The 27587-nt window shown below is 47.0% G+C and overlaps 1 protein-coding gene across 7 annotated transcripts in view; it reads right to left on the bottom strand.

Annotated features, from left to right (window-relative positions):
* The window catches only part of unc13a (unc-13 homolog A (C. elegans)), a 40359-nt gene that overhangs the window by 10536 nt on the left and 2236 nt on the right, over window positions 1-27587 (bottom strand). For 4 of the 7 annotated variants that reach the window (XM_076039473.1, XM_076039474.1, XM_076039475.1 and 1 more), the window contains exons 2-35: window positions 23644-23673; window positions 23418-23517; window positions 21906-22023; window positions 21038-21161; window positions 20873-20943; window positions 20665-20719; window positions 19923-19952; window positions 19309-19501; window positions 18041-18160; window positions 15590-16402; window positions 14934-15027; window positions 13979-14025; window positions 13766-13844; window positions 12975-13049; window positions 12658-12877; window positions 11989-12216; window positions 11616-11757; window positions 10998-11167; window positions 10769-10884; window positions 9399-9562; window positions 9137-9290; window positions 8551-8619; window positions 8284-8373; window positions 8061-8195; window positions 6675-6808; window positions 6374-6459; window positions 5800-5926; window positions 5599-5695; window positions 4400-4543; window positions 4156-4233; window positions 3912-3989; window positions 3658-3746; window positions 3422-3568; window positions 2481-2604 (exon numbers count right to left, since the gene is read on the bottom strand). In XM_076039473.1, coding sequence (XP_075895588.1) covers window positions 2481-2604; window positions 3422-3568; window positions 3658-3746; window positions 3912-3989; window positions 4156-4233; window positions 4400-4543; window positions 5599-5695; window positions 5800-5926; window positions 6374-6459; window positions 6675-6808; window positions 8061-8195; window positions 8284-8373; window positions 8551-8619; window positions 9137-9290; window positions 9399-9562; window positions 10769-10884; window positions 10998-11167; window positions 11616-11757; window positions 11989-12216; window positions 12658-12877; window positions 12975-13049; window positions 13766-13844; window positions 13979-14025; window positions 14934-15027; window positions 15590-16402; window positions 18041-18160; window positions 19309-19501; window positions 19923-19952; window positions 20665-20719; window positions 20873-20943; window positions 21038-21161; window positions 21906-22023; window positions 23418-23517; window positions 23644-23673 — 4541 coding nt within the window. The remainder of the gene's footprint in view (window positions 1-2480; window positions 2605-3421; window positions 3569-3657; window positions 3747-3911; window positions 3990-4155; window positions 4234-4399; window positions 4544-5598; window positions 5696-5799; window positions 5927-6373; window positions 6460-6674; window positions 6809-8060; window positions 8196-8283; window positions 8374-8550; window positions 8620-9136; window positions 9291-9398; window positions 9563-10768; window positions 10885-10997; window positions 11168-11615; window positions 11758-11988; window positions 12217-12657; window positions 12878-12974; window positions 13050-13765; window positions 13845-13978; window positions 14026-14933; window positions 15028-15589; window positions 16403-18040; window positions 18161-19308; window positions 19502-19922; window positions 19953-20664; window positions 20720-20872; window positions 20944-21037; window positions 21162-21905; window positions 22024-23417; window positions 23518-23643; window positions 23674-27587) is intronic. The other 3 variants (XM_076039478.1, XM_076039477.1, XM_076039480.1) reach the window with 1 other exon arrangement.

The following is a 27587-nucleotide window of genomic DNA, read 5'->3' as shown; positions in this document are numbered from 1 at the left end:
CCCTTTAAGGTGAAAAATACCACTTCCTGTCAAGTCGACTAGGCTAAATAATAAATAAGCATAACATCCTACAGCAAAAAAAGCTAAACCTCAATTTTCAAGACACATCACAAAACATTTTTTTTTCATTTCTGGCAACATCGGAATCGGACTCTGTGACAGAGGTCCATCTCAGTGACAACAGGACATGGAATCAAACCACGACAGACCGACATGACAGGTCTGCACAGACAGACACTACACTACAGCACAGTACAGTGTTTATACTGGGCCAAGACTGCAGTGTCCAAATAGGTCGGATGCAAGCAACGAAACCCACAGTGGGGTGGTGCGAGGGAGGGGCAGGACACAGTTCATACATGGGGAGGGGGATGGGGGGGTGGGTGGGGGTAGGGCTGGGGGGGGTGGAGGGGGTAGCAGAAACCAAGCCACCGAGAGATCAATCAGAGTCACCCCACAATGCATGAAGAAGAAACAGTGCAACACCGGACGCAAAAAGAGAGGAGAGGAGCTCCACTTCCTGTTTGAGGAGAGTGTTCACAGGAGAGGAAAGACAGCAGAGGAGAAAGGAGGGTGGTGAAGTAAGAGGTAGGAAGGAGGGGAGGGGGGCGCTGATTGGTGGAGGCCGTTAAGGGGGGAACCTACTGGAACCAGTCAGCAATGCACCATGCCTCTGTCTTCTCCAGGAGAGACAGCGTCAGGAGGAGGAGGACAGTTGAGGGGGTAGAGAGAAGAGCGGGGGAGGGCAGGGGGAGGAGGTGGGAGGACGATCGCAGCCACATAGAGCGGAGAACCAACCACCGCGTGGGACGGGGACAGACAGACACACACGCAGGAGCGCTGTACTTACAATCATCTGTGGAGGGAGAGCGGTGGGAGCGGGATGTAAGAGTAGTCACGACAACGACCACGACGACGACCACGACGACGACAACAACAACAACAACAACAGCGACAACAACAACAACGACAACAACCAGAGAGAAGTGTCAGTCAAGCTTGCAAAGAGCCCCATATCAGTCAAGTAAAAACAGGTGAGGGTCCCCAGAGATAAAAGCAGGAGGCCTGGACCGGGCGCCAGCAAGCTGCTGACCATCGAGGGGCCGATATATACTGCAGGAGACTTTCTGAAATACAACAAATTTGCTCCAGTTCCAGGATGTTTTTTTTGTTTTTTGTTTTTTTTTAAACAACCATGTGACACTATTTTTTAATTTTATTTTATTGATCTCTATCTTTATTTTTCACCCTGTGCTCTAGTGGAATTAAATAAATTTAATTGCATGATTAAATTTTAAAAAAAAGGTCTCTGGATCAAACATTAAACTGAAATCCAACCATGGACTTAGCCATGTGTTTACAGCCTCCTGCCAAAACACGTAAACATCTCTGTGGGCTTCGGCACCCCGACTTGAGCGGGGCACATCTGCCCTTTGTGACATCACAAAGGGCAATGGTGGACATTTCACTGGCATGATAGAAACACACGTTATTGTTAGCAAACATTTTGCAGAGAGAAGTTTATCGTAATCTGGGACCTTTCAACACCCAACTGACATCAAGTGAAAAAGTTAATAACCAGTCCACAGATCATTGTTTCACGGCTCCTCGACAGTGACACCTTACATATTCTCCTTCCTCTGCAAAGGGCGATAGAGTCAGCAGGTTAAAGCTTCAGCCGGGCAGTGATATGAGGCTCTTTCATCGATAGCCACACACATATAAAAAACACATATATCCCAAACGAAAAGAAAAGAAGCGGCTGCTTTCCAAAATGTGTGATTCTTTTTGAATAGGGGCCAGATTCTGAAGAGGAAGAATCATAATGGTCATCATAATTATATATTTAAAAAAAAGGCCAAGAAAAAAAACTACTACAGTGTTGAGAGTTACTCATAAATCAGGAATCTCTCCAAGTCATCTTCTGGCTGACACACTGGAGAGCAACCATGAGCTGGTGTTGGAAATGATATGGTGCACTCCTCCTTTCTCTGTCGCCTTTCCCACTTTTCTCTATTGTCTTGGATGAATGAAGGCACTTTGGGCAATGTTACAGTTGATGTTTGCGCGTGTGGAGGAGGGGAGGGAAGGGGGGGCGGGGAGCGGCGGGGTTTCAAAGTGGAAGGATGCGCCATGGATGAGACGCAGGACGACTTTGATCAGGCTGTACTCGAAGAAGAAAACGCCCGCCTCTGCGTTCCCTCTCCCCTGCTCATTGCCTCCTCCTCTTCCTCCTCTTCCTCCTACGCCGACTCGTGCATCTCGCCGGGCTTTGCATCTTTTGCAAATATTTGTCCTGCTGTCTACCTCACTTGAATCTCACCATGGCAACGTTCGCACCAACTCAACTTACCCCACTGCCACCCCTCCCCCCGATGAGCGCGGCAGCCTGTGCGTCTGTGTGCTTTGCGCGCCATTGTACTTTTTTTTTTTTTTGCTTTTGTATATATATATATATATTTTTTTTTTTTGGCTCTCACCGTTTGGTCTGTGAGCGGCGGCAGCACGATGGTCTTCTCCATGGTGTTCATCACCAGCTTCCACAGCTCCTTCAGCACGCGCTTCAGCACGGTCTTCTCGCAGATCTTGGCAAACAGAGTCAGGCTGTCGGTGGAAGTGGGGGGAGGGGGCGGGGGGGACAGAGGGATGAAGAATAGGCAGCAGGCAGAAGAAGGCACATTATGTTTTCTTGCCGTCTGGCGTGAGCAGGGAAAAAAAAGAAACAGAGCCGACATCAAACGGCGCTGAGCAGAGTCGTGTCACTACTTCCTCGAGACGAGTGAGGAGCCGAGTCGTACTTAACAACGGGAGGAAGAGCAAACGCCTTCCGAGAGAGTTGCCTATACACATACATATATATATATATATACACACACACACACACACATCTATATATATACACACTTATACACATACTGTACATATATTCACATATATATACACACAATACATATATATATATATGTATATATATATATATATATATATATATATATATATATATATATATATATATATATATATATACATTACATATATATATATATATATACACACACACACACATACATATTTGTACACACACACACACACACACACACACACACACACACACACACACACACACACACACACACACACACACACTTCTTAAAATGCATCACAGTTGAAATGTCATTCACTAACCATTCATACATGTTTCAAGCACCAGTGCAAACAAATCCTTGCAAAGTCGAAAAAAAAGCTCCTGATGCCCTCCATCTTTTTTCCGTTAAACTCAAACTCATCCGCATCCTGATGTGCACGGCTATGACTGAAGTTTAACAAAGCTTCACATCAATTCAAATTAGACGAACAAACAAGAGCCGTAACAATATTTAGCTGTTGAACTTCCAGACAACACCGTCAAACGCTGCCTCACTTGCTGTCCAGGAACTCCATGATGGGCTGCAGGACGTTATCGGCGTCCTGGGCGACGCTGCTGGCGTTCCCCACGTTGGCGGTGCCTTTCACCTGAGCCAGGATGTCTCCCATCTGCTTCACGTTCTCCTCGATGTGAGGCTGGAAGCTTCGGGAACAGGAGGAGATGCAAACAGTGAAGTCTGGACGCCACAACGCCGAGGAGTAAGTTTTTTTTTTGTTTTAGTTTTTCTATACCTGACGGAGAAAATCCTGCTGAGATCGTCCATGACGTTGTTGAGTTTAACCTGCAGGTCTTTCAGGATGTCGCTGGCCTCCTCGCACAGCTGAAGAAGGGGCACAGAAACACGACGGCCCAATCATGAAAAACACGTCCGAACGGCTCAACTCTGACTCATAATAGACTTGGAAGAATCTAAATGACACAGTGAACAAACTCGAAGCGCATGACGGCAGGGGAAAAGAAGGGTAAAAAAACAAAACCCACGCACATCTTTCCCACCCATGGCTTCAAACATCTTCTCCAGTTGGACTCTCAGCTGCTGGATGTTGTTGATCAGGATGCAGGGCTGCACACAGAGAGAAAAAAAAACATCTGTTCAGAACAGGAACTCTCTATCAGCACACAGCGGGCCGTGACAAACGCTTTCATTTTGGAATATTGAAACAAAAATTATTTCTTAAAAATGAAATTGTTTCTACCGAAGAAGTGGACTCCTGTCTAGCTCCACTCACCACTTTCTCCATGCTGACGTAGTTGGCAAACAGCTTGGAGATGATATCAGCATAGGACAGCAGCACGTTGCTAATGGTCTGAGGAAGAGAGAGAGAGATAAATCATCTCATATCATACCTCTAAATTAGTTAGCCCTCTGTTTACAGGAAGTGAGGGATGAGCTTTTTGCATTCCAAAGTAGTTCCATGATGTTTGAACGTGATTGAAAACAAACAAACAGGAACTCATGATTCAAATGCTTACCTTTGCAAATCTTTTCATGTAGTGGCCCACTATCTGCGGGTCAGGACACTCTAACTTTCTGATGATCTCGAAGCTCTGGTTAAGCTGGGAGAAGACGTCCACCACGGAACAGGAGAACAGAGCATGCTCTGAGGTCACCTGGAACTGTGGGGGCGAGGAAATGTGTTGGAAGATTACAGGCTGGAAATAGTTTGATGGATTTTCTTTTTCTGTGGGTAGCAGGTGAGAAACTTCTAGCTGGCCGGACGTTGGGTCTCAGCACTTTGAACCATCAGATGTTTCAGTAAACTACAGCTGTAATATCTTTCCTGGAAGAGTGGAGCCGCACAGTTCGTCTGACAGCCATCCAGTGACGCAGGAGCTGCTGCCTGTCTACCTGCAATTGGCTGCTGGTCGCCACCAGGCTCCTAATTGGCTAAAGGTGAGTGTAAAGGTGCTCTGCCGGGAACCTCTGCTAACGAGGGGAAGGCAGCTCCCCAACAGTCAAAAGGTCCGGAACAAAGCCATTAAAATCCCATGTACTGCTGCCACAGAGCCTCCTGGAGAACACGTGCAGCTCAAACCTTGTGTCTTTGAACCATTAAAGAGTTGATTTGGAAAAGGGAACATCCTCTCAGCTCAGGATCTGCAGTCGACACACTTTTGCCGCAAGCCTCAGTCTTTCTGTAGTGGAGATGCTGCCGAATCGGCTGGTGGAGCATGATGGAGGGCGTTCAGCCTTCTAGTTAGTTTGGATGAAGGGACTATGGAGTATAAACGCCCAATCACTTAAAAGGTCTGTTTAGCCACATAGCAACCGCTTTAAAGCCTTCTATTAGCTATGAGAGGGGAAATTAGCCACATGTGACTGCACATAGCTGTGTTTCACCCAAATAAGAGGTGGGGGTAAAGCCAAAGCATGTCGTCCGCAGTGCTTCTGTTTCGTAAAAAATTGCTGCCGAGCTTCGGTAAAAAAAAAGATGCTACAGCGGGAAGCCATGATGCTAGCTGCTTTAGCAGCTGCTAAGCTTGCAGTCACTTTCTGGTTGTCTTCCTCTTTCCAGGCAGCTTTTGCTCTTATATTTTGTCACAAGCACAAGGAAGCTGCATGAAATTGCTGGACCGACTGAATGTGATTTTTCTCGGAGGCCGGCAAGATGGATGAACTACATCCCAAGTGCTTCTAGAGGTCCTTCTCAAGGAGTGACATGAGCCTTTACCCCGTCTTTTTTGTCTCTCTCCAAAGCGCCGTGCAGGAAATCTCGAGACACCTCCTCATTTTCATCCAGCCACTGAATGACAAAAGGCTCAAACCACCTACGGAGGGTATAAAATATACAACAACATTAAACACGTAACAAAAAAAGGCCACAATATTTTTTTTTTATCATTGTTTTTTGTCTTGGTGAGACGCTACTCACGCAGGATATTCTGGCACTCTGCTCTTAAAGAAGGGCAGATCTTTGCAGTACTCGTTGTACAGCCACTTGACCTTGAAGTGCAGGTTCATGTAATCTGCGCTCTTGCACAGCCGATTCTTTTCATGCTCTGAACAAAAACAGAGAGGAGAAATGCAGGCATGAAAAACATGGTTTCTAAGGTACGTCTCCTGCAATCAGTTTAGTCTTGTGGACCACAGAGAGACATCGACTTCAGGCCAAATACGAACAGACTCCCTGAACATAATCAATGATTAATTACCCACAGAATTTTAAAACACCATATAATCAAACACCAAAGAATCACATACATTAAAAAAAACAAAAACAAACCCAAATTAATCAAATTTTAATGCAACCGTCTGGATCTGCTTAATATTATTTTTTGGGTGAATTTAGACATTCAGGGACTTAAAATGTAATTAAAATGCAAAGTGGCTCATAAAGCAAACCAGCTGTTTGTCTCTTTAGAACTCATGAAGCGCTGAAACCATCATTTGCCTGATTTTCAATCCATGTCACAACGAGGCTCTGCGCAATACGGATGTTCACTCACCCTCCATAGCGTACTTCATATCCTGGGCAAACAGGTTCCACATCACCTCAGCGCTGATTTTACCCACGTTGAGCTCCTGCGGAAATCTTGATTGGGGAGAGAAGAGGAGACGATTACAGTGCACCTCTCAAACAGGGAGGGTATGTGAAAGGCAGAAACAGGATAAGAGCCCTTGAGAAGCGTATTTTTGGAGGCGCTGACAGGGAGCGGAAAGAAGGCGAGTGATGAAATGGTGCAAAACTGGAATGGCACCAAAAAGGCAGGGAGATTAAAAGGAACATGTGGCAGTGCAGGAACGTACTGGTTGAGGCAGGGAGTGTAGGAGTTTTTATCCTCCTCGATAATGGAGACGATAAGCGTGATGAGCTTGGACCAAAAATCCAGGTTCTTGATGCTGGGTCCCTGCTCCTCTGGAGGCACGGCACCCTGTTTGGCCTGGAAAAGCAGGAGCACAACGAGAGTCAGAGCAGAGTGAGAAGATAATTATGGGCACCTCTGACTGCAGATGTGACCTGCAGACTCAGACTCAGGTAGACGTTAAATACTATTAGCACTGCACATAGCCTTAAATAGGGTGTGCAATGATTAACTGTTGGCTAATAATGTAAATATTTTTTAATCATGGAGGTTTATTTTACATTGTTTCTATGCTGTTGATAAAAAATCTGCTCATTAAAAATCATCAAAAGCAGATGGAACTGCCGACTGTGTGGACCGCCTCTTTGAAATAGCTTCTGATGTGAAGATAGAACAGAAAGAAAAAACCAAACAACCTCGCACAGCAGGTTTTGAAGAGTGAAAAATGATTTGGCAAAGATTCAACAAAATGTAGAAACACCCGTAAGGATGAGCCGCCTTTATTCGGAGCGAGAGACGCGCTTGTTTTGAAATTCACGGGGGAGCTTAAATGTGCCCTAATGAGGATTCAAAGCAGCCTCTAAAGCTCCCCGTAGGATCCGAGGCGGCGTGATAGATGGGAGGATGGAGGAGCGGCGGGCCTGCCCAGCCGCTGGAGTCTCGGAGGATGAAGGAGACGCCTGCAGAGGCGAGAGAACGGGACGCGACACAGAAAAAGGGAAACCGACGGGCCGCCTTACGAGCCTTCTCGCATAATTATGCACCGGCGTGGAGAATAAATCAAGGACGTCTCTCTTTATAATGGTGATTTATGAGGCGAGCTGCCGGCAAACTTCAGAATCGTTAGAACGAGTCCGTTCAGTGAGTTCGGCCGCGGTTCACAAGGCTTGTTCCACCCTGAGACAGCGGAACAAATCAGCTCCAGACTGACAGAAGGAAACACATTGGCCGTTAACAAGGAATATTCTGAAACATTAGATAATTTCCACACCACAGCCGTTGTTTATTTATTTATTTTTGTCATTTAAGACCAAGATTTAAAAAGAGAAAGTGACTATTAATCAGTTCTTTTGACAAAACCTAACAACTAACACAGGACCACTGATGATGATATTTAAGTTGATAAATTCAGAGGGAATCTTTGGTTTCAGGCACAAAACATAAAGTCATAGTACAGGATCAATAGCTGCAGGTTATATGATACTGCGGTACCGCAGCGGCAACACTCATAAGGCTTGTGGCGACGCTTTTCTCTGCTGAGAGTCAGAGACAAGCGCAGGCAATTCAAACTCGCCTCTAAACTGATATTCAGTGACTCACTGCCTCTTACCGGGTCGGTCTGGTACTCTCGACTGTACAGCTCGTGGCAGTTATTGAAGATGTACTCGTAGGTGGAGTTGAGGCAGGCTTTGACGCAGTCCTTCACCACCTGACTGGCTCTGGGTGGAGACTGAAGCTCCTGGACCTGGCCACACAAGCAGATGATCTCTTGTTAGCGTAAAAGTTTTGACACACAGACAAACCCAGAAGAACGTGAAGTTCAGGGATGGTACCTTCATCCTGAAGAAGGTGATACTGGTGAGGAGGTCCACTGTGGATTTCAGGTCCTGCAGCCTCTCAGGGCTGCTGGCTGGAAAGTTGTTCTGCAAACCAAGATGAATCTATAGTCAGCCTATACATCCGCCATGTGGCCCCGCAACACATTCCCCACTGCCGACTCTGACAGTTTGTCACTGCGTGGGCGCGCTTCTTGCAACGGGCTGTCGAAGGACTCATCGTCCAAACAACAAGGTGAAAAGAGGTAGGAGGAGGACTCTTACTCTGTACATGGACAGGTCAATCCTCAGAGAGTTGTGAAGCTGGTCCAGGAGTTTGACGAACCGCTCTTTCTGCCGGGGGACGAGAAGACGCGAGTCAAGTCAAGTCACCTTTATTTATATAGCACATTTACAAACAGCTGGGCTGAACCAAGTGCATATACATGAGATAAAATTGACAGGATAAAAGTGCAAACAGCAAGAAACGTGCAATAAAAAACAAAAGTCAGCAGAACTCAAGCGGAACTTCTAAACCATACCACGTAGGGTGACTGGATGACTTAAAAAAGGGGTCAATCAGAGGTCCTCTGTGCCAGTGAAGACAGGCTGAAACAGCAGGACTTTTTTACTGCTTTTTTTGATGGCTGAAAGTTTTGCTGAACGCAGATAAAAAAAAAAAAAACAGGCACTCTCAAATAAAAATATTAAAGAGGTGCAGGGCCCAGACAATTCAGTCAAAAATAAAAATAAAAATGAAATATGGCTTCAGGTTTATCTGAACCCGGAAGAAATATCTGGCTAGACACCTGCTTGGCAACCTTCAGTCATCAGAGCCTCTGGGTGCTCACAGTCTCTCAGATTCACTCACCCCAAAATTGGAGGCAGCGAAGCGGTCGGAGGCGGAGACGTTGTTAGTCGCCTGGGTGGTGTGAGCGTAGTAGGCATTGATGTTGGCCAGCAGGGTGCTCATGACGGCCGGTACACCAGGGCACATGTACTTAGACGACAGGCAGGCAAAGTGACTGCAACAGAGAAAGAGAGAGAGAGAGAGGAGAAGGGACAGTTGGATGGACACGAGAAACACAACAGCGACGGTCAAAGGAGGCAGAGACGTGAGTGGCCGACCGTACGTCATGGCCTGGTAGATGGACTCCACCCCGTAACGCATGGCGAACTCGTCCACAATCTCCTGGGGGGTCTCCTCAAAGTACACCTTCCAGGCGTCGTCGCCTTTGGCGTCAGGGATCTTCACCACACCGTTGTTCTGGATATCAGTGACGTAGTGGAAGAGGTTCTAAGGGGAGGAAGGAGGTGGAAGGAAAGGAAAAGAGAAGGCAAAAATACCGTAAGAACGGCTTAAAGTTGGAGGAACATGGCTGGAGAAATGTTCATGAATTCCATCATGTGGTGACAGTGCATTGACACATCTCCTCGTCTATTACCGAACCCCTTAAACGTGCATTAAAAGAACAAAAAACAAAATGAAACAATACAAAATCTGAGCGTCTCACAGCGTCTTTGCCGATTACCTTTAAACGCTCCACCACGTCTCCCCAGGAGCCATTAAACTCCATTTAAGGACAATGTGAGGTGCCGCTGTCACGACAACTCGACCATAAAGCCGCTGTGAAACACTCCGAGCCGGCCGCGTTGGTTTATGGCCACTTATGAGCGGCAATAACAGCGGGCCATTTGTCTGTTAAAGTTCAGCTAACGCGATCTGTCGAGAAATGGGCCGAGTAATGAGCCTGTTTGCGAGGCGGCTCGAGTGCCCCGCCATCAATCAGTGGAGATTTCTGCACACGGCCGCAGCGCTGGTTGCCGCGTGTCTGATGCATCGAAGAGCGGGGAAAAAAACCTTGGCAGAGTGCCTTTAATTCAAGCCTTTTCTTTCAGCACAGCTCATTTGCGGGACGGCGAATGGCAGATGGAGACGATGAGGCGACGCAGAGGCTGGAGAGGAATTACCACAATGGTCAAATACTGTTCTGCTGCTCCTTTTCTCTCATTGGTTAAAAAAAGAGAAAAATCACTCTCATACAGTGAACAAGCTGTATGAGTCTGTTAGATGCTAATAGGTTGAATAATTGGCCTTTTGAGTAAAACCTGAGGCACATGTATGTGTCAGGAGTTCGGAAAGTTACATCTTATAATTAGTATAATTTGTTCTAATGTGACCTACACAGAGTGAAGAAAATAGTTAAATTGATGCAGAACTAACGACAAGTTAGTAATTACCCACAAGGCTTTTGATGGTCTGACGCCAGATTATATAAAAGAACTTTTAACTCCCTAAAGTGGATCCATTTGCCTTCGACCTACCGATCAGAACCGATGATAATAATAATGTCTTTGTAAAATTACATTGTGCTGATAGTGATGCTGCAAAACGGCAGCATGAAGTCTTATAAAAGGGGCCCCATGGACAAAAGCAGTATTGTGATGCAGCTCTTAAATGCATGTGTTTTTGTAAATTGTTTGGCTTATGCTTTGAGCTTACCTCATGCAAACAGGTGTACTGGACGTGATACGGCGCGACCGTCTCCTCTCCTTTGATCTCCACGTTAATGTGCATGCGGATGGCTCCAGACACGGCCGATTTGTCCGTGCGCTTGTCTGCGTAGAGCGACGGGACAAAGAGCCACGCGGTCAAATTGTTCTGGCACAGCGCCAAGACACGGGAGTAGACGGAAAGAATAAAAGTAAAGCGTCGCGGGCACTGGACTCACCCAGATTGTACCACACGTCCATCTCTCCGCTCAGCGTGCGGACCTCGATGATGGTTTGGCCCAGGAAGTCGTCGGACTCCCGCTTGAACTTCTGCTTCACGCGGGACTTGATGTCGTCGTCCTCGTCCCACACTCGCACCTTGATGCGGTCCGAGGAGTTGTGGCATTCGCTGGAGGGGCGGAGCCACACAAGTCAGCCACAGCGGCGAAACACACTGCTCAGAATTATTATGATGACTCATTTATTTTCAAAAGTGAGGACCAATAAAAATGACGCTCATACAGTTGGAATGAATTATTGTTCAGCTCCCATTTGCTGCGATAAATAGCTACCCATGCATTCATTTCACCTCAGTAATTGGGAAACATGATGTCCTCATTACGCACAAAAGCATTTACTGATGCATTTAAGTAGAGGAGGATTGTGTCTGGGTACAAAATGATTCCAACTTAACGGGCAACAGTTTACAACGACGATAACTGGGCAGGAATGTTTACACTTACACCGCTGCAACATTTAATTAGAAATATATGAAGCACATTTACATTTGACAGGATCGTGCAGTTGAAGGACATCTTTTATCAATCGTCCGTAACCTCCAAAAGGTTTTCACTCACAAGTTAAACGTCTCCTCCCAGACTGGGTTGAGGTTGCCGTAGATGGTCTTTGTCCTCTTTTTGGTTTTGCCCACTTGGACGGTGACGTAGGGATCACTGGAGCCGGTTTTGTCTTTGGCTTGAAGCCCCTGAGCGCACAGCACTGGGAGGAAGGGAGCGGAGAAAAAAAAACAGAAAAAAGGATAAGCCACCATGTGTGCGCGATGACCCTAAAACCGCACGTCCTTCTGCTCTACTGGCCTACAATCGCCACCTGGGCTCGCTTCCCTCAGCTGCTCTAACAGTGTACAACATGTGCGCGTCTCCTGACTCGCCCTCCGCTGATGAGGAGGGTTATTTTTATTCACGTAACTGTATTTGAACCGCCTCTCACCTGTGATGCTGATCTTGGCCGACCACTTGGAGGTGCCGTCCAGCACGCTCTGCTTGATCTGCTTCATGTGGGTGACGTGCGTGGCCTTCACCACGGCAAACACCTCCTGGATGAGCTCGAAGATCTCGGGTTTGTTCCTCTCGCGGATCTTCATGCGGTCCTTGAGAACCATGATGATGTTCTGGGTCCGGTCCTCCGCCCCGTGTTTGGAGCTCTTCTCAGCGGCTCCTGGTTGGGGGCGGAGCACAAGAAGCACAGTGAGCAGCGCCTGAGCGGTCTCTGTTATCTGTTGAAGGCGACTTGTATCACGGTAAGAAGAAACTGCTATGAGAATACATTTCTACTGGTTGGAAATGGGCACTGAGACCTAAGAGATGGTGCGGTGCTGGGCAGGCAACCAAGGTCATATAGTTCTATAAATGGCCAGCAAATCATAGTGAATGCCTTTGAAAACATTACTTTGATAAAAAAAAAAAGAAAAGAAATCTAATGTCGATTTACTTTTTCACTGTAGCAACACATTTCAATGAAAACCAGTAGATCTTTCAAATGACTTTAGCCCTGTCCTTTGGTATTTTATAAACTGTGTAGGCAAAAGAATCATTTCTAAAGCCCACATGTCTAATTTTTTCAAGAATCAAGGCAAACGGCAGACAGAACGCTGCTTACTCTGCAGGCAGTCGGCGTTGAGGAGATCCTGGCACTTCTCGTGGCACTTGACACCGCACTCGGTGCAGCGCATGCCCTGGCGAGCGATGCCCCACAGCAGCCCCTCGCACTCATAGCAGTAGGTGGGCGTGGTGGCGGTCCACACCTCAAAGTTGTGTGGCGTGGTGCAGGAGATGGGGTATATGAGAGCCTGGAGGGTCTTCTTGTAGACGTGGACCTTCTGCAAGGGGCGCGAGAGAGGAGAGGGGCAGGTGTGCTCAGCAGGACCTCAGGGAGGATCCGTCTAAGACGTGAGTTTACAAAGACGAGGAACCAACCAGTTCTTCGTTGTGTAGGGTGCTGGACGTCAGAGCCGACGTGATGCCGGCTTTCCTGGAGTTCTGAACCAAAGACTGGACAGAACAACAACAGACTGGTCAGTCTTTTTCAGCTGCAAAAATCTTTATGAAAATCACATGGGGACTTTGAGAAAAGGTGTCTGGGCAAGCCGTGCTGCCCTGAATAGCCTACAGGTGATGCCACGACTTACGGGTGGGAAATTAAAGAAAAGGAAGGCAAGAAGTTTTAAAAAGCAAAGAGATTTACTCACCATAGCCTAGGGCAATGCAGTGAACAGATGAGAGCAGGCAGAGGGGAACATGATGGTAAATGGGGGTTGGGGTAGAGAAGAGTGTGGAGATTAAGAAAGGCCCAGGAGATGCTGAGAAATGATGCAGTTGTGTGTATCATGTGTTTAATGTGGTTATACAGCCTCTTAATATAGGGAAATTCTAGGAAAGTAAACTTAAAGTTTAGCGATTTGATTAAAAAAAAGATCCCATCAATAATTTTCAGACACTCTTAACACAAACACTGTTTGGTCTTTCTTGTAAGAGAGCAGGGAAATCCATTTCCGACTACCAAAGGTGATTGAACAGTGGCCTAAAATACACGGACAAGGAGAAAATAATAACAAACGAGAAAAAAAAAGCAATTTCCACATACAAAGGGCCGAGCAGAGCGGGGACTTGCTCTTATGAGTTAGCCAACTGTAGATCGAACTGACGGACAGCAGGATATGAGAAGCTTAGTCATTGGGACACTTAAGCAGATCCGCGCAGAGACTCACCAGATCTCTGACCAGGGGCATCGCTTTCCTCTTCCTGAGGTCTGGCATGCTGTCGATGCTGTAAAGAGCACCACCCATCCTGGAGATGAAAAAACAAAACAAAACAAACAAAAAAATCAGTTGTAATCTCCGGTGGGAAACCCACTCAAAAAAGATCAATTAAGATGTCGAAATGGCACTCATGGATTTTGAAGCGGCGTCATGTTTACTGACCCTGCTGATAAGAGCAGAGAGGCGATGCCGACACTTTCTCCTCTGGCCTGCGGTGGTGGGGAGGAAGAAGAGTTGATGAGAAAGAGAGACAAAAAGCAGGAGAGGGCGTAGGAGAGAGATGGGATCGGAAAAAGAAAACAACTGACAGACACGTGAAGGAGTTTCTTGGAAAAGGGAGGCTTTCGTTCTGACTTTTACGGTCAACCACGATGATTGCGGACGTGCACGGATGACAAACGGGCAGAGCGGGAAGAGAAGCGTGGAGTGAGGAAAGAGAGCGATGGAGCTGAACAATGTCTTTCTGAGAAACTGTGGCCTTTCCGTCTCTCTGTGTGTGAGACTCATAGCAGAAGCGGATGAGAGCCAGATGGCTGTCCGCACGCTCCTTCTTCTAATTCAATCTGCTGTGTCGTGGAAAGACATGTTCTTTGTCAGTCGGCCGGCTTCAAAGGATGACATGGGAATGAAACTGCAACTTAACTCGATCAAAATAAATAAATAGAATAAAATAAAACCAAACAAAAACATACGGCCGGCCACACCCACCTGAGCGCCCGCTCCGGCCATGGGTGGTCAGACTGGACAACATGCAAAATCGCGCTATGACGATGGCAAACAACTGAAAAGAAAAATAATCACACGGCGGTGACACACAGCACAGGGGAGCGAACAAAAGCTGAAGACTTGAATCCACAGCATCAGCCGCAAAACAACAAGGAAAACATGACTGGACAGACAGATAAATGAGTAAATAAACAAAATGAAAATAAAGAGCAGGAAGACATGCAGGGACTGGTGGGACACTTCAGCCAGCTGCCACGCTCACGACGGCTTAAAAGCAGAATTAAACCACCGGCTCAGGCATTTACCCAGAATGGCTACGAGCTGCAAAAAAAAAGCACACCTGTGTGCACACAAGAGGCGCACGTTTGACTCACAAAGACACAGGCAGTACCTCTTGCAGCTGTAGTCGCACTCTGCTAAAAAGTCGGAGCCAGTTGGCTTTAGCTCTGGCGGGACCGGGTTCCATGATCTCCCTCTTTGGGAAGCTACAGCAGAGCGACAGTTCAGGAGACAGCGGTCAGTGAGAGCCGCCCAGGTGAGCTACAGTTCCTTCTCTCCAGGAAAGAAAGACACAAACCACAGTAATCAGAGGCCCTGAGCTTCAAAAGAGCAACATGAAGGAGTGAGTCCTAGCACATTTGCTGCAGTGTTTCATCGTAGTACCTTATACTGACATAAAGCTTGGTGAGACACCTCCAACTGAGATGACCCGAGTTACTCCCGAACCTCGAGTTCTGCTTTCTCGCAGCGCTTCAGACGTCTCACTGTGGCCTGACCCACAGTGAGACGTCGGCACACCTGCTGCTCAGAGAAACAGGGTCGTGGAAGTAACCTGCAGTTTTATTGACAAGACTACTTTCTACTTTCTCCAAGGCCTGTTTGCTTTGAAAGATCAGTGACCCTAATTAGCGCCATTTCAGCGTCTAATGGCAAATAAATAAATAAATAAATGAATGAATAAATAAAAACTAAAGAAACTATCGTTAATTGCCACCTGACTCTCGCTCTTTGTGTGTCGGAAGGTGATTGTGTGTATTGAGTGTTAACCTGGACACCGGCGGCGGCGGCGGCGGAGGCTCCTCCGGTTTCTCCTCGACAGCCGGGGGGACGCTCTCCGCTGGGAGGCTCGGCTCAGGGAGTTTCGGCTCCTCCGGCAGCGCCTCAGACTCCTGCAGAGGCTCCAGGGGTTTGGACTCTTGGGCTGAAAGCGGCGGCGTTGTCATACGGGTCGGCGAGGAGGTCGCGGAGCGATCCGCCTGCGCGGGCTTGAACGGCGGCTTGACGGTGGCTTCCGCGCCGAACGGCGGCATGACGTCCTCCTGGGGGGCCGGCGGCGGGAGCTGGTCACCGGCCGGCCGCTGCTGGTGCAACGACGGCTGCTTCTCCAGCGGCGGCCTGGCGGCGGACAGGCTGTCAGGGGGCGGGACCATGGTAGGAACGTTGCTGGTAGGCGTCGGGGTGTACGGCGGCTCCTGGTCCTCGCTGACCGTCCCGTCCAGAGGATACATGTCCTCGTCTTCCTCATACGGCATGTCCTCCTCGTCTTCATAGTTGTACTCGCCGTCCTCCCGGTAGAGGTCGCCTTCCTCGCTGGCGTACAGCGCCCCCTCCTCGCCTCCGTCTTTGAGGTAGCCTCCCTCGTCGCTGTACATGTCCTGAGGGTCCTCGCCATCCCAGCCCGGGGAGTCCTCCTCCTCCTTGCCGTAGCTGACGGAGGAGTGGCAGGAGTGGTACGAGTCGTTCTCGTCGTAGAACTCCGAACCCCGCAGGCTCTCGCCGTCCCCGGGGACAAACTCCTCGCTGAGCTGGGAGCTCCCCCGGCTCAGCTCGCCCGACGAGGCGTAGCGGCTGTCAGAGGGGCTGAGGTGTGGAAGGGGAGGGGAGAGGGGGAAGACAGACAGCCGTCACACGAGGACACAAGCAGGTTCGAAAGCACAACTTAGGCGGGTCCCACCATCAACGGTGAGGGTTTTGTGGGGGCTACACATCCGGGAACTTGTGTCGGGGGCCCGGGAAAGGTGACACTGATAAGTGATGGATAGGTGATACTGAATGGCAACAGGTTCGACTTTTATGCTAGCTAGTGAGAAAACTCAGGGCAGGAGAGGTGCGGTATCCGGTGCCAAATGTAAAAGTTCAACTACACGTGTCTAACTGCTTTTTGAACACTTTGTGCTCTTTTCTCACATTTGGCTGAATTTCCTGAGATTTTTCTCACGTGTAGCTACTTTTCTTCACATTTAAAATACAAAAGAAGTATCATATATTGATTTGAAGTATTGAATATAAATGAAAATGAAATGACAAAATGATAAGTCTAAATGTAAGTGAGGAAAATGAGCTCAATGTGAAAAAGTGTGCTATATGTTCAAATTATATCAGGTAGAAATGTGTTGTGTGTTGAACTTTTACATTCGGCACCAAATAGTGTGGTGCGGGTTATCTCAAGGAGGATCAGGACTATGTCACTGATGCACAAGCAGATTGACAGAAACACTCAAACGCACACAGGTACGCCTACTGGAACCAAAGGCAGCGTGGCTAGCTGGTTTGGCTATTTTGTCACACTGACAAAACAGGCAAACCTCATCGAAGTTCGAGCTTGAGACAAATGTGAAGAAAACAAAGCTCTTTCCAAAACGCACAGACACTGTGTTTGTGCCACTTTTGTTTACACCCATATCTTCATAATTAGTAGCAGTTCGTTGGCTGGAGGGAGAACACTTCATTATGACTTGACTATGAGGAAGATATTAAAAAATCATTAAAGACTAAATCGACATTATGAACGGCAAAGGCAGAATTGTCGCACAACTCTGATCTCATCTAACACAAGGAACGACAGACGGCAGTGATGAAGACTAAAGACAACGTCTAATGTCTCGCTGTTGCTGTAGGTCCCCACGGCTGGACCGAACGTGACCTGCTGCTGTCTCACGAGCAAGATGGAAATTGTGTGTAATTATCAAGTGTGTGACAACCCGCAACAAGACAAGAGCTCGAGTCTTGTACACAGGATGAGACTTAATAGCAGCCTGTCGCCAAGACACACGAGCACACGCGCACACACGCACGTGCTGTTATACAACGACTGACTTTATTGTCTTGGCTTGTTATAAAAGAGCACACACACACACACATACACACAGTTGCCCAAACTTCAACCGCGCACCCACATACTCACCACCACCTTTGGTGGTGGTGAGTATGGCACACCATTTGGAGGGGAACTCATTTGTTAGTGTTCATCAGGACCACAGTAAAAATACAGACAGTAGGACCAGATGTTGTTTGTTTGTTTGTTTGTTTCTTCAGCGGGAAATATTATAGTGTACAAATACAGAGAGAGGGCAGGAGCGCATGCACAATGCAAGCACAGCGAGCGAGGAGGACGGGACAAGTCCACCACTGACGTCACAGCGAGACGGAGTCACAGGCCGGAGCAGGAGGAGGAAGAAGAGGAGGAGGAGGAGTCAGAGAGGAGGTACAGAGACCCACCTATCGGACAGCGAGTGCCTACTGTCTAGAGAATACTGACGACTGGTGCGGCGGCTCGAGCCCGAGCCTGAGTCGATATCGCTGCGCCCGTTGGTGGCCGAGTCTAAACTATCATAGGGTCTGGTCGGAGGAGCAGGAGGGGTAGAGGTGGGGGAGGAGGGAGGGAGGGAGGAATGGAGGGAAGAGGTGGAAGAGGAGCGTCAGTCGAGCTCAGTCACAAATCTGTTGGAAGAGAAGCTCTGATCACACCGAGCATCTGCGGCACCGCCAGGGGACAAAGGATAGGTTTGCATTTTTACCAGGCTGACTGGGAAGGGGGAGGTGTTGGGAGGACACTTTTTTTTTCTTTTTTTTAAAAAGTTGTCATAATTTGTCTTAAACTCTGCTCTTACAATATCTAATAATCTAGACAAATTAATTTGAATTGGAGTGTTTCTGCTTCTCTTTCTTTTGTCTTTTTCATTTGGCCTTTTTTTGGGGGCGTTTGGAAGAACAAAAAAGTTCCAAAGCGTTGTACCTGAAAACCGAATAATGTCACTTAAATTCTGACAAGCGGCAAAGAAGGAGATAATGAACTAGACTTGATTAGATTCTATTTCCGCAACCTGCATCTTTAAATCGACTAACTGTAAGAAGCGTGGCTTATGAACAGACTTGGCAAAATGTGAACCTATCCTTTAAGTCTTTGCATATAGACGTGGTAAAGTGAAAAAAATCACTTTAAACCACCTGAGTTCATACAAGTATTCTATCATTTGTCTACGTAGCGCATGACTTGCAAGGTTCCGGGTCTAAAACTGCTGAGAAACACGTCACGTCCGGTTCTTCATTTTTCCCTCAGGTCACATGGGGTTTATGATTGCTCACACGCTCAACGTGCACACAAAGATGCAAGTACGCACGCACGCACGCACGCACGCACACTCACGCCCGCACGCACGCACACATGCACACATGTACAACGACCACAACAGCCTTCTTTATACATGACCTGTATACAAGAACTGTACGCCTCAGCGTGCTTGTATACAACTGAGGCGAGGGTCATTCTCTAGAGGGGGAGAGCACAGTGGGACATGTTACCATGAAAATACAGAGAAACACAACAAGGAAGCAGGGGACTGAGACTCTCTCAGGACTTTGGTGCTTGTTCCTCGATTGTACTTAAGCCAAAACAAAACATCTGCCTTCTCCCCCGTCGACTGTCGTGGCCAAACTGATGGGCAAAGGAAAGCTGGCGGCTCTTCAACCGCGGCTGCAGCTGTTACCTCATGGCTCTGTGGTCGTAGTCCATGTCGTGGATTTCGTCACTGTACTGCCCGTAGTGCTGGTTCCTCATGGGGTACTGGTGCATGGAGGCATTGGGCTGGGACGTGGTGTAGAAGGGGGGCGGGATACTGTTACTGGTCTCGCTGCGGTAGTCGCTGTCCCTGTCGTCCACGGCGCTGTCCGGGTCCTCGTCTGGCCGCACGGTGACACGGTGAATCAAACGGCACAGAGCTGGTTATTGTTTTTTCAAAACTTTTTAAAGGTTCAAAAAATGTAATCGTATCATTGTGAGATGATCATTTTGGCGTCAATGAAAGAAAATGTTGAAAAAGAAGAAAAATGCTGAATGATGAAATAACAAACAAAACTACAAATATATCTTTGGGATTCTCACAAAATAGCTGTTTTTTCTTCTAAGCGTTAGTATAGTGAAGAAGGTGGGGAAGATATCCAATTTCTTTTGGCATTGCTCAATTCAATATTGGCATTGTGACAAGATGTGTGGAGCATAACAGTGTAAAGAAAAAAGTCAACTACAAAATCAGGAAATAAGATTAGACATGGAGACTAGACAATTGAAGGCAATGTGCAGAAGTGGATGAAAAACACTTACTTTGCTGATCTCCCCACAAACTCCAATTACCTGCAAAAAACCCCACACAATAAATTTATAATAATGAAATAAAAAACAAGAATTAATACGATTTGGGCCCCAAATTAAACATATGTGCTGGTTGCAGGACCAAGTAAACATCATTATAACAACATTAGAATATTCAGAGCTCTAAGAAACACTTCTTTCTTTGACACAATGAATAAAAGATGGTTAATTTCTGCAGAGGTTTTCCTCAGTGTGTCTGGACATATGCGTGAGTGTAGAAATGCACAAGGTTGCCGCAGAGCTGTGGAACAAAATCAGCTTTTGTGCATGCGGCCTTGCCGCTGCTAAGTAACATGGAGTTCGCTCGCACAGACACACTCACACAAGCAACGGGGATGAGAAACAACCGACCGGTCCACAGACTCACACTCTGCACGCTTTAGTCCAAACGCTCCCTGTGTTATCATCACCAGACAGACAGCGGTGTCAGTCTGTCAACTCCAGCGTGTTGGCTGGCATCGGTCACACAGCTATCACCTACAGTACACGTCACTCTGGTGTTTACATGAGCCTGCTCGCATGGTTTGTCATATTGGCTTTCTCTCCCTCCATGCGTGGCCTCGTCCATTAGCATCATTTCTGCCACATGTCTGTTCGCGTTCTTGCCATGAGTGTGTGTGACAGAGCGAAGAGGGGTGAGGAGAATGTGGGGGGGCTCCAGGCCAAGGAGAAAAACAAAGTGGCGCCAACTTACAGCACTGTGTTGTTGGCGCATGGAGAGGTCGCTCCTGTTCTTCTTGATAGGCATACTGAAGGCACAAAGAAGACGATAGTGAAAATAACTAATTAATCACTTTCATTGACAGCTGTGTATTGTAATTATAGAATGTGGAAGATGAAAGAGAGAGGTTGGAAAGACAAACAGCAGGGGGAAGAGGGGGAACTGGAAATTGTAATCTTACATCTTGATCTTTCATGGCGTTCAGTTGTTCAAGTTTCTTGGCCCAGTATCTGGCCTCCTCCTCCGGGATATCTGCGGCACACGATGCAAACACCCCAAACTCAGTGCACACTGACATAATTCGAGTAAACACCTCTCGTCTTCGTGTTTGAAATGAAAGCCGAACCTAGTGGCAGTTCAAAGCGGGTGTCGAGCAGCAGCCGGTGAAAGGTCGGGTCTTTGGTTCCACAGATCTCATTCTCAGCCATAATGGCATTGGAGTCCAGCGTCAGCCACTGGCCCGGGCCCTCCTGGGAAGAACGACAGAATGAAATTGGGACGGCAAAACAAGACTTAAAGGGGCCACGTTGGGCAAAATTCCCTTTGCCACTGTTTTTTTTTTTTTAGGCTATCTTGACTCAGCCGCATGTCAGGGAACTGCACGCACATGAGAAAAGCCCATTCCTCTTTTTTACGGGGCCTGCTTTTCAAAGGGAATGTGCTAAAAACGTCCAAAATAATCCCTTTGTGACATCGCAAAGGGTGCAGCCTCCCAGATCGGGGCAACGCCATGTGCTGGCTCCACCCTCTTGGCCCCCCACTTCTCAATCCCTTCCCACAAGACGGAAAGAGCGGCAAAGCATCAGACCCAGCAGGAAACTAAAACTCAGCATTTTTACAGGAAGCTGCAAACAGAGGGCTAATTACACAGGTTTCCCGAAGAGACATAGGGACCCTCATAGGAACTCACTGCAGGAGGATAAATGCCTCGGTTTGGCGAGAAAGAGTTTATTTGTCTTGCTCTCGCTCTCCATGTTGCCTCCTACCTACTAATGTTACACGTAATGTGGAAATAGCACACACAAAATTAAGATGCAGCCTCATTCCATCACTGTGACAGCTTTCATTAAACGAACATGTAGTGTGATGCACTATAAAAAGCCCACATGTTGATGAGGTCTTTTAATTATTGCCTCATTCATCACTCAGCGTGCATGTTTGTGTGTGTGCGCTCGTGCCTGGTGGGACCAGAGAGTCGGTGAGAGGCAGCGTACCTCGTTGGACTGCCTTATGCTGCGCAGGGGTATCCATAAGGTGCCCACCATGGTGTCCCAGATCAGCCCTTTGTTCCACACCTCCACCGTCAGGCCCAGATCCAGGCGGTTTATTTCGCTGGGCGGCGCGGATGGCGGATCAGGGAGAAATTAGTCGGGGGAAAGGAAGCGGAGACAGAAGTCAGATAATGCAGAGAGAGTGAGAGGGAGAGAGAGAGTGAGTGAGTGAGACCGGGTAGTGCTACAGATGGCGGCGCGCACAGAAATGCAGTATGCGCCACCGGGAGCTTAAACCGGGATGATGGATATGCGCTGCGATTCAATCTGCTGAGGGAAATGAGTCACTCTGCATGAAGACGGGCAGGCGGAGAGCAGGTGATTGTCAACGAGGCCACTGGCAGGATGCGAGAGGGAGAACAGATATAGGGCGGCGGGAGAGGCTGTCTGTGTTACTGTATGACGAACAAGAACCACTCATTATTCCACCGCCCCCCCACGCCCCTCAACCCCCCACCCCCATAGACTGCACACACAGCAACGGCCTGCGCCGTACTGTGGAGGGGACGGACTGTCGTGGACAGGCGTCCAACGGTGCGTCATCTTGTGTCAAGTGAACCTGAAGAGGAGAAGCAGAAGACGACCTTTGATATGGAATTGCCTCGGATTGGTACATAAGGAAAAAAACAACTGTGTTGAGCTGTGTTTGGTCAACGCCCACGAGGGAGATTTTCAGCACTTTCCCATAAAGAGCCTCTGCACCGGCTGTGTGAACTCTGCAGTGCCGGTGCTGCGTTGCCCCCTATGCCCATTACCCCCCCACTCTTCAAAGACGAGAGGCAGGCAGGAAGTGGGAGGGCAAAAATAACTCCATCATAGACAGATAAATGTCACCGCGGACCCTGTTGCACAACAGTCAGTGTGCTGAACAACCGCGGCCCCCCGGAGAGAGAAAACAGCATTATTAATACATGGGTTGTGGGGCTTTTATCTACCAGTTTGAACAGTTTTGGAACTGTGTCATCCTAAATTTATGAACAGGAGTCAAAAAAATTTTTTTTTTAACTGTTTAAACTCATTTGGCATTAACCAAGAGATTGTGGATCATCAGATAATATTTGATAGCTACACTGAAGTGAATTGTAAATCTATGGGTTCCAGGCCTCGCGCCTCGCCCACTGCCACTGTTTGTGTTTCTGCAAAGCGGCAAGTTGCCCAACTGCCCATCTGTTTACCTCAAAAAGTGGAGCTTGATTAGAATGTTCATTTTGAAACTCTCTCCAGTCTCCACCTGTGTAACTGAACTGTAGCCACATTCAATATCTATCATTTGAAAATATTCCTAATCAACTACAAGCATCTACAGTACAATTACAGATAGTTTGAAAGTGAATGCCCAAACACTTCTTTTGACACTTTTGACACGGTTACAGTCAAGTCACGTAAATCACATTTTTTAATCCCCACAAAGACATTGTAGAGGGAAAAGGGTGGAGCAGGTGGGGCGTCACTCACAACATAAAGTCCTGCTCCCAGCATGGCTGGCTGCCTCTCACGGCGATGGTCGTGCTCTTAACATTCTGCACCTTCAGGGTCACGTACGTGTTAAATTTCTCTGCAAAAAAAAAAGTGCAAGCGCAAAAACATTGTTAGTCATGCTGCTGTTTACAGGAAAACATCCTAATTTTGGCATCCCCCCCAAAAAAAAGCAAGTGGATGACGCGCACGGGTCACAGCTCACCTTGTGGTCCATCGAGCTTGCCTTTCTTCACTGCAAGCACAGAGAGAAGATGGATGAGAGGGTTAATTCTTATGAAGACGACATGCATGAGTTTTTGACAGTTCTGATTTTATCATTCTACTCTCCCACTCAGTCTCTTCTTAAGTGAGGTCAGCCTTGGACTCTGCATGATACGTCAAAGTTTTAATATTAAGGACTGCATCCATTTTAGTGAAGAGACTGCAGGGATCTTTGGGGACACACCGATGGTGCTGGTGAGAGTAACATGTTTTAATCGTATCTGAATAGTGTGATACTGTATGTGTACGGACTCCCGGTCTGGTGGACCACGGGAGGCTCCGGGGCAGCACTATGGACTCTGCCGCATCTGGCAGGCATTGCCTCCACAGAGGGACTTCTGGAGGAACCGAGCTGACTTAAAGGGAAAAAAACAAACAAAAAAAAAACATCCTGTGACGTCAAGAGTCTTTTCATTATTCATTCAAGCCGGCACCCTGCCGCTTGCACAGCATCCACATATTCAGCAGTTGGCTGATAATATTCAGAGCCGGGCCTCTTCACCCCCGCCTATTTCCTCCCATCAATCGATCAATCTTTATGTATTATAAAGCACCTTTTATTTGGGAAGATCTAGCGCGCAGTACTTTGCAAGTTGAAAGCAACCCTGCGCTCTCATCTCACACACACACACACACACACACACACACACACACACACACACACACACACACACACCTTTTGTACGTCAAATATATGTTGAATTAGAAAATGACGAGGTGTTGAATCCAGCAAAACTCATAAGCAAATAAATGAATCAGCGATCTCGTACAGCACGTGCAACAGTCATCACAGATGAACTGCCTCCAAAAATAGCACTCCGCCCCTCAAGCCCCACCCATGACAGAATGCTTAGCTCTGAAATATTTGTGTGATTCATGGAGGTGTCCTGCCTGATGCAGCTTCTGAGCCGACTTCAAAGTGAAAAGCTCCCCCTGCTTGCTGAAATTCTGGCTGCTGACAAGGCGCCAGGCTTGCCCCGAGGGAAGGAAGACCCCCCCTCCGACTCCCCAAAAACCCAAGGCACTCACTACACACACACACACACACACACACACACACACACACACACACACACACACACACAAACGCGCACACACACCTAACAAAAGAGCTATCGCAACGAGCCGCCTTTTTGTCTGAAATAGACAGAGGGGAGAAAAAAAATGACAGATGCACCTCGCCAGCGCCCTCTTCCTCTCACACGACACACTTGGTCCCCTCCTTAGACAGCCAGTCATCTGCCGCCTATACCGCTCTCGCGAGTCGTCAGCCTCCCACTCTGCGGAGCTCTTCCCCCTGCCATGTGGCGAGTGTGCACGTGCGCTCCCCTTCGCAGCTCTTTTTTCTCGTGCTCCATTAATCTCTCCTCGCAGCCGGATGTGGGCAGAGCGAGCTGCATCCCCAACACTAAAAATAACCACTTCAGTGTGACGGGGGGTGGGGAGGGAGGGTGCCTGGAAGGGATGGCGGGGAGCAGGATTGGTGGTGGGTGGGTGGGGACGGGGGTACAAGAGGAGTTGGGGGTTGGGGGATGAGTGGGGGACTCTTTCAGCTCGCTGGCACCAGATTTAACTGCAGTTACAGCTCAAGGGGAAGGGTGATGGGGAGAAAAAAAGGAGTGTGTCCTATTTTTTTTTTTTTGGAAACCCACATAACCCACAAAATGTTGAGTGCATGCCTCTGTAGTTGTTGGGCACAAATTGCACAAATAATTTATCTAGGATCCTGGGGGAGGAAGATTTTCTTGTCTGAGCTTTTCAGGATGGGAGCTAAATGTAAGGAGACAATTCTAAAGGCAGAGGTGGCAAAAAAGGCCAATAATAATAAATGATGCAAACAACTCAATAACAGATGGATGGATATTTTGCAGGGAGGGGGAGGGGCTTGAAGTACTGCAATTACTTCATGGACAGACAAAAAAACCCACCGCACAGTGTTGGTTATACATTGAATACACTAAATACAAAATGTCCTCAGCAAAAAGATCAATGAAGTGGGCATCAGAATGAGGCATAAAGAAGAGTGTAAATCTGAACAATTCTCAAACTGTTGCGGATCCACTGGGATTTTCGCACCATCAAAGCCATTTCAGAAGATGGTCTCGAAAAGAGAAAATATCCAGTTGTGGAGGGCCTCAGGGGTCACAGGTCAGACTGGGCAGACTGGCTGTAGACCAGCGTTTCTCAACTGGTGGGTCATGACCCAAAAGTGGGTTGTGGAGCTATTTTGATTGGGGCACGGCTTTGTGGGCAGTTTCCTCCTTTTTTAAAAGAGGTATTTTAATATATATATATATGTATATGTATATATATATTTTCTCTATAAATATTTTCTCTATAAACATATATATATATATATATATATGTATATATATATATGTTTATAGAGAAAATGTTGGGCATTTATTTTGCAGGATACACAATCCAATTCAATAATTTCAATAATTTATTTACTAGACATAAGAGAAAGTGGCTAGTTTTTTTTTTTTTTTTGTGGAATAAATGTAAGATCTGTGGATAAAAGTTGTGTTGTGACATCATGATAAGGAAAAAAATGTGGGTCCTGAGACTCCACCAGTTGAGAACCACTGTTGTAGACCATATAAAGGCAGCAGTATGTCAGATAACCACTGAACGAACAACACCTCCTACCTCCAAAGCCAAAATACTTTGGAAAGAGTGAAACAGCTAAAGCACAAGTTCCAAACACATATACAGGACATTATGGCACCTACTCTTCGATGTACAGTATACTGAGGAGCGCAACACAGCACTTTGCATATATTTCCATTAAAACACTTTCTTTTTTTGTGGCTCAACACTTCCAGACTTGCTGCAACCCTTTTTACAGTAATGAAGCGTTGCGTTTGAAATGGTAATAAGCCACAGAAGCAAACACACTGTGGCGTGCCTCAAAATTACAGTGAATGCATTGTTAATGCTCTCTGTTCTCCTCCGTCTGCTTCTCTCTCCATAATGATCTAAATAGATATGCAAAGTCTGAAAGCAATAGTTTCGCCATTGTTCTGCTTGAGCCCGCGCTGATGGATGGCTGAGTCAGGTTTCCTCACCTTCCAAACATCCCACGTAACCCCCTTTAACACACTGGCCTTTAAGATTTAAAGGTTTATTTTGCTCAAAATTAAAATTGCCACCTATTAATGGCGAACCAGGACACTGGTGACTTTTTATAATTCACAGTGTGGTAACCATGGAAAGCCGATCATGACCAAGTAGTAGGCAAGCCAGTATACAAGCTGCCAATCATGGGGTTAATCTTGTTGTTTTTACACAAATTGTGTTGCTGCATCCTCCAAACACGAGCACACGTGCAGGTAGTGTGGAGACACGTTTCTTTTGAAAGAATGTTTGTCTTCTGGTCTTAGCCTTGGACAACAGACTTTCGTTTCATGTTTTTTTTTCTCCCCCTGTAACAAATCTCAGCAGAGTTTCTGTCGCAATTGAATTGAGTATGTCAATGGGTAAAATGCGTTTTCAATTACAATGTAATTCTAAATGAGCTAAATATCAGGCTCAGCTGTATTTGTGGGTGGTGTGTAACAATGCTTTGCAGAGGGGTCATAAATACTTCTCTTTTGAAAACAGAGCTGATAAAAAGATCCCCCAGCACTGGTTTTGTTTTACTGTCAGACTGTGTGAAATAGCACCTGACAACGTGAGGTGACAGTGGGCGCAAGAGTTTGCTGGTTCAGCTTCTGTCACTCTGTGAATCATTTCAACAGCCACATTTAGCACTGTGACAGATCACAGTACAACGTTAAAGTTGACTTGGCAGAGGCACGGCACTAATAAAACAATAATAATAATAATAATAATAATAATAATAATAATAATAATAATAATAATAATAATAATAATTAACTT

This window comes from Nelusetta ayraudi, unplaced genomic scaffold (genome assembly GCF_046127955.1).
Source record: "Nelusetta ayraudi isolate G7.1 ecotype Tasmania unplaced genomic scaffold, CSIRO-AGI_Nayr_v1 ptg000059l, whole genome shotgun sequence".
Lineage (NCBI taxonomy): Eukaryota > Metazoa > Chordata > Actinopteri > Tetraodontiformes > Monacanthidae > Nelusetta > Nelusetta ayraudi.
This window is presented reverse-complemented; position numbering and strand designations above follow the sequence as displayed.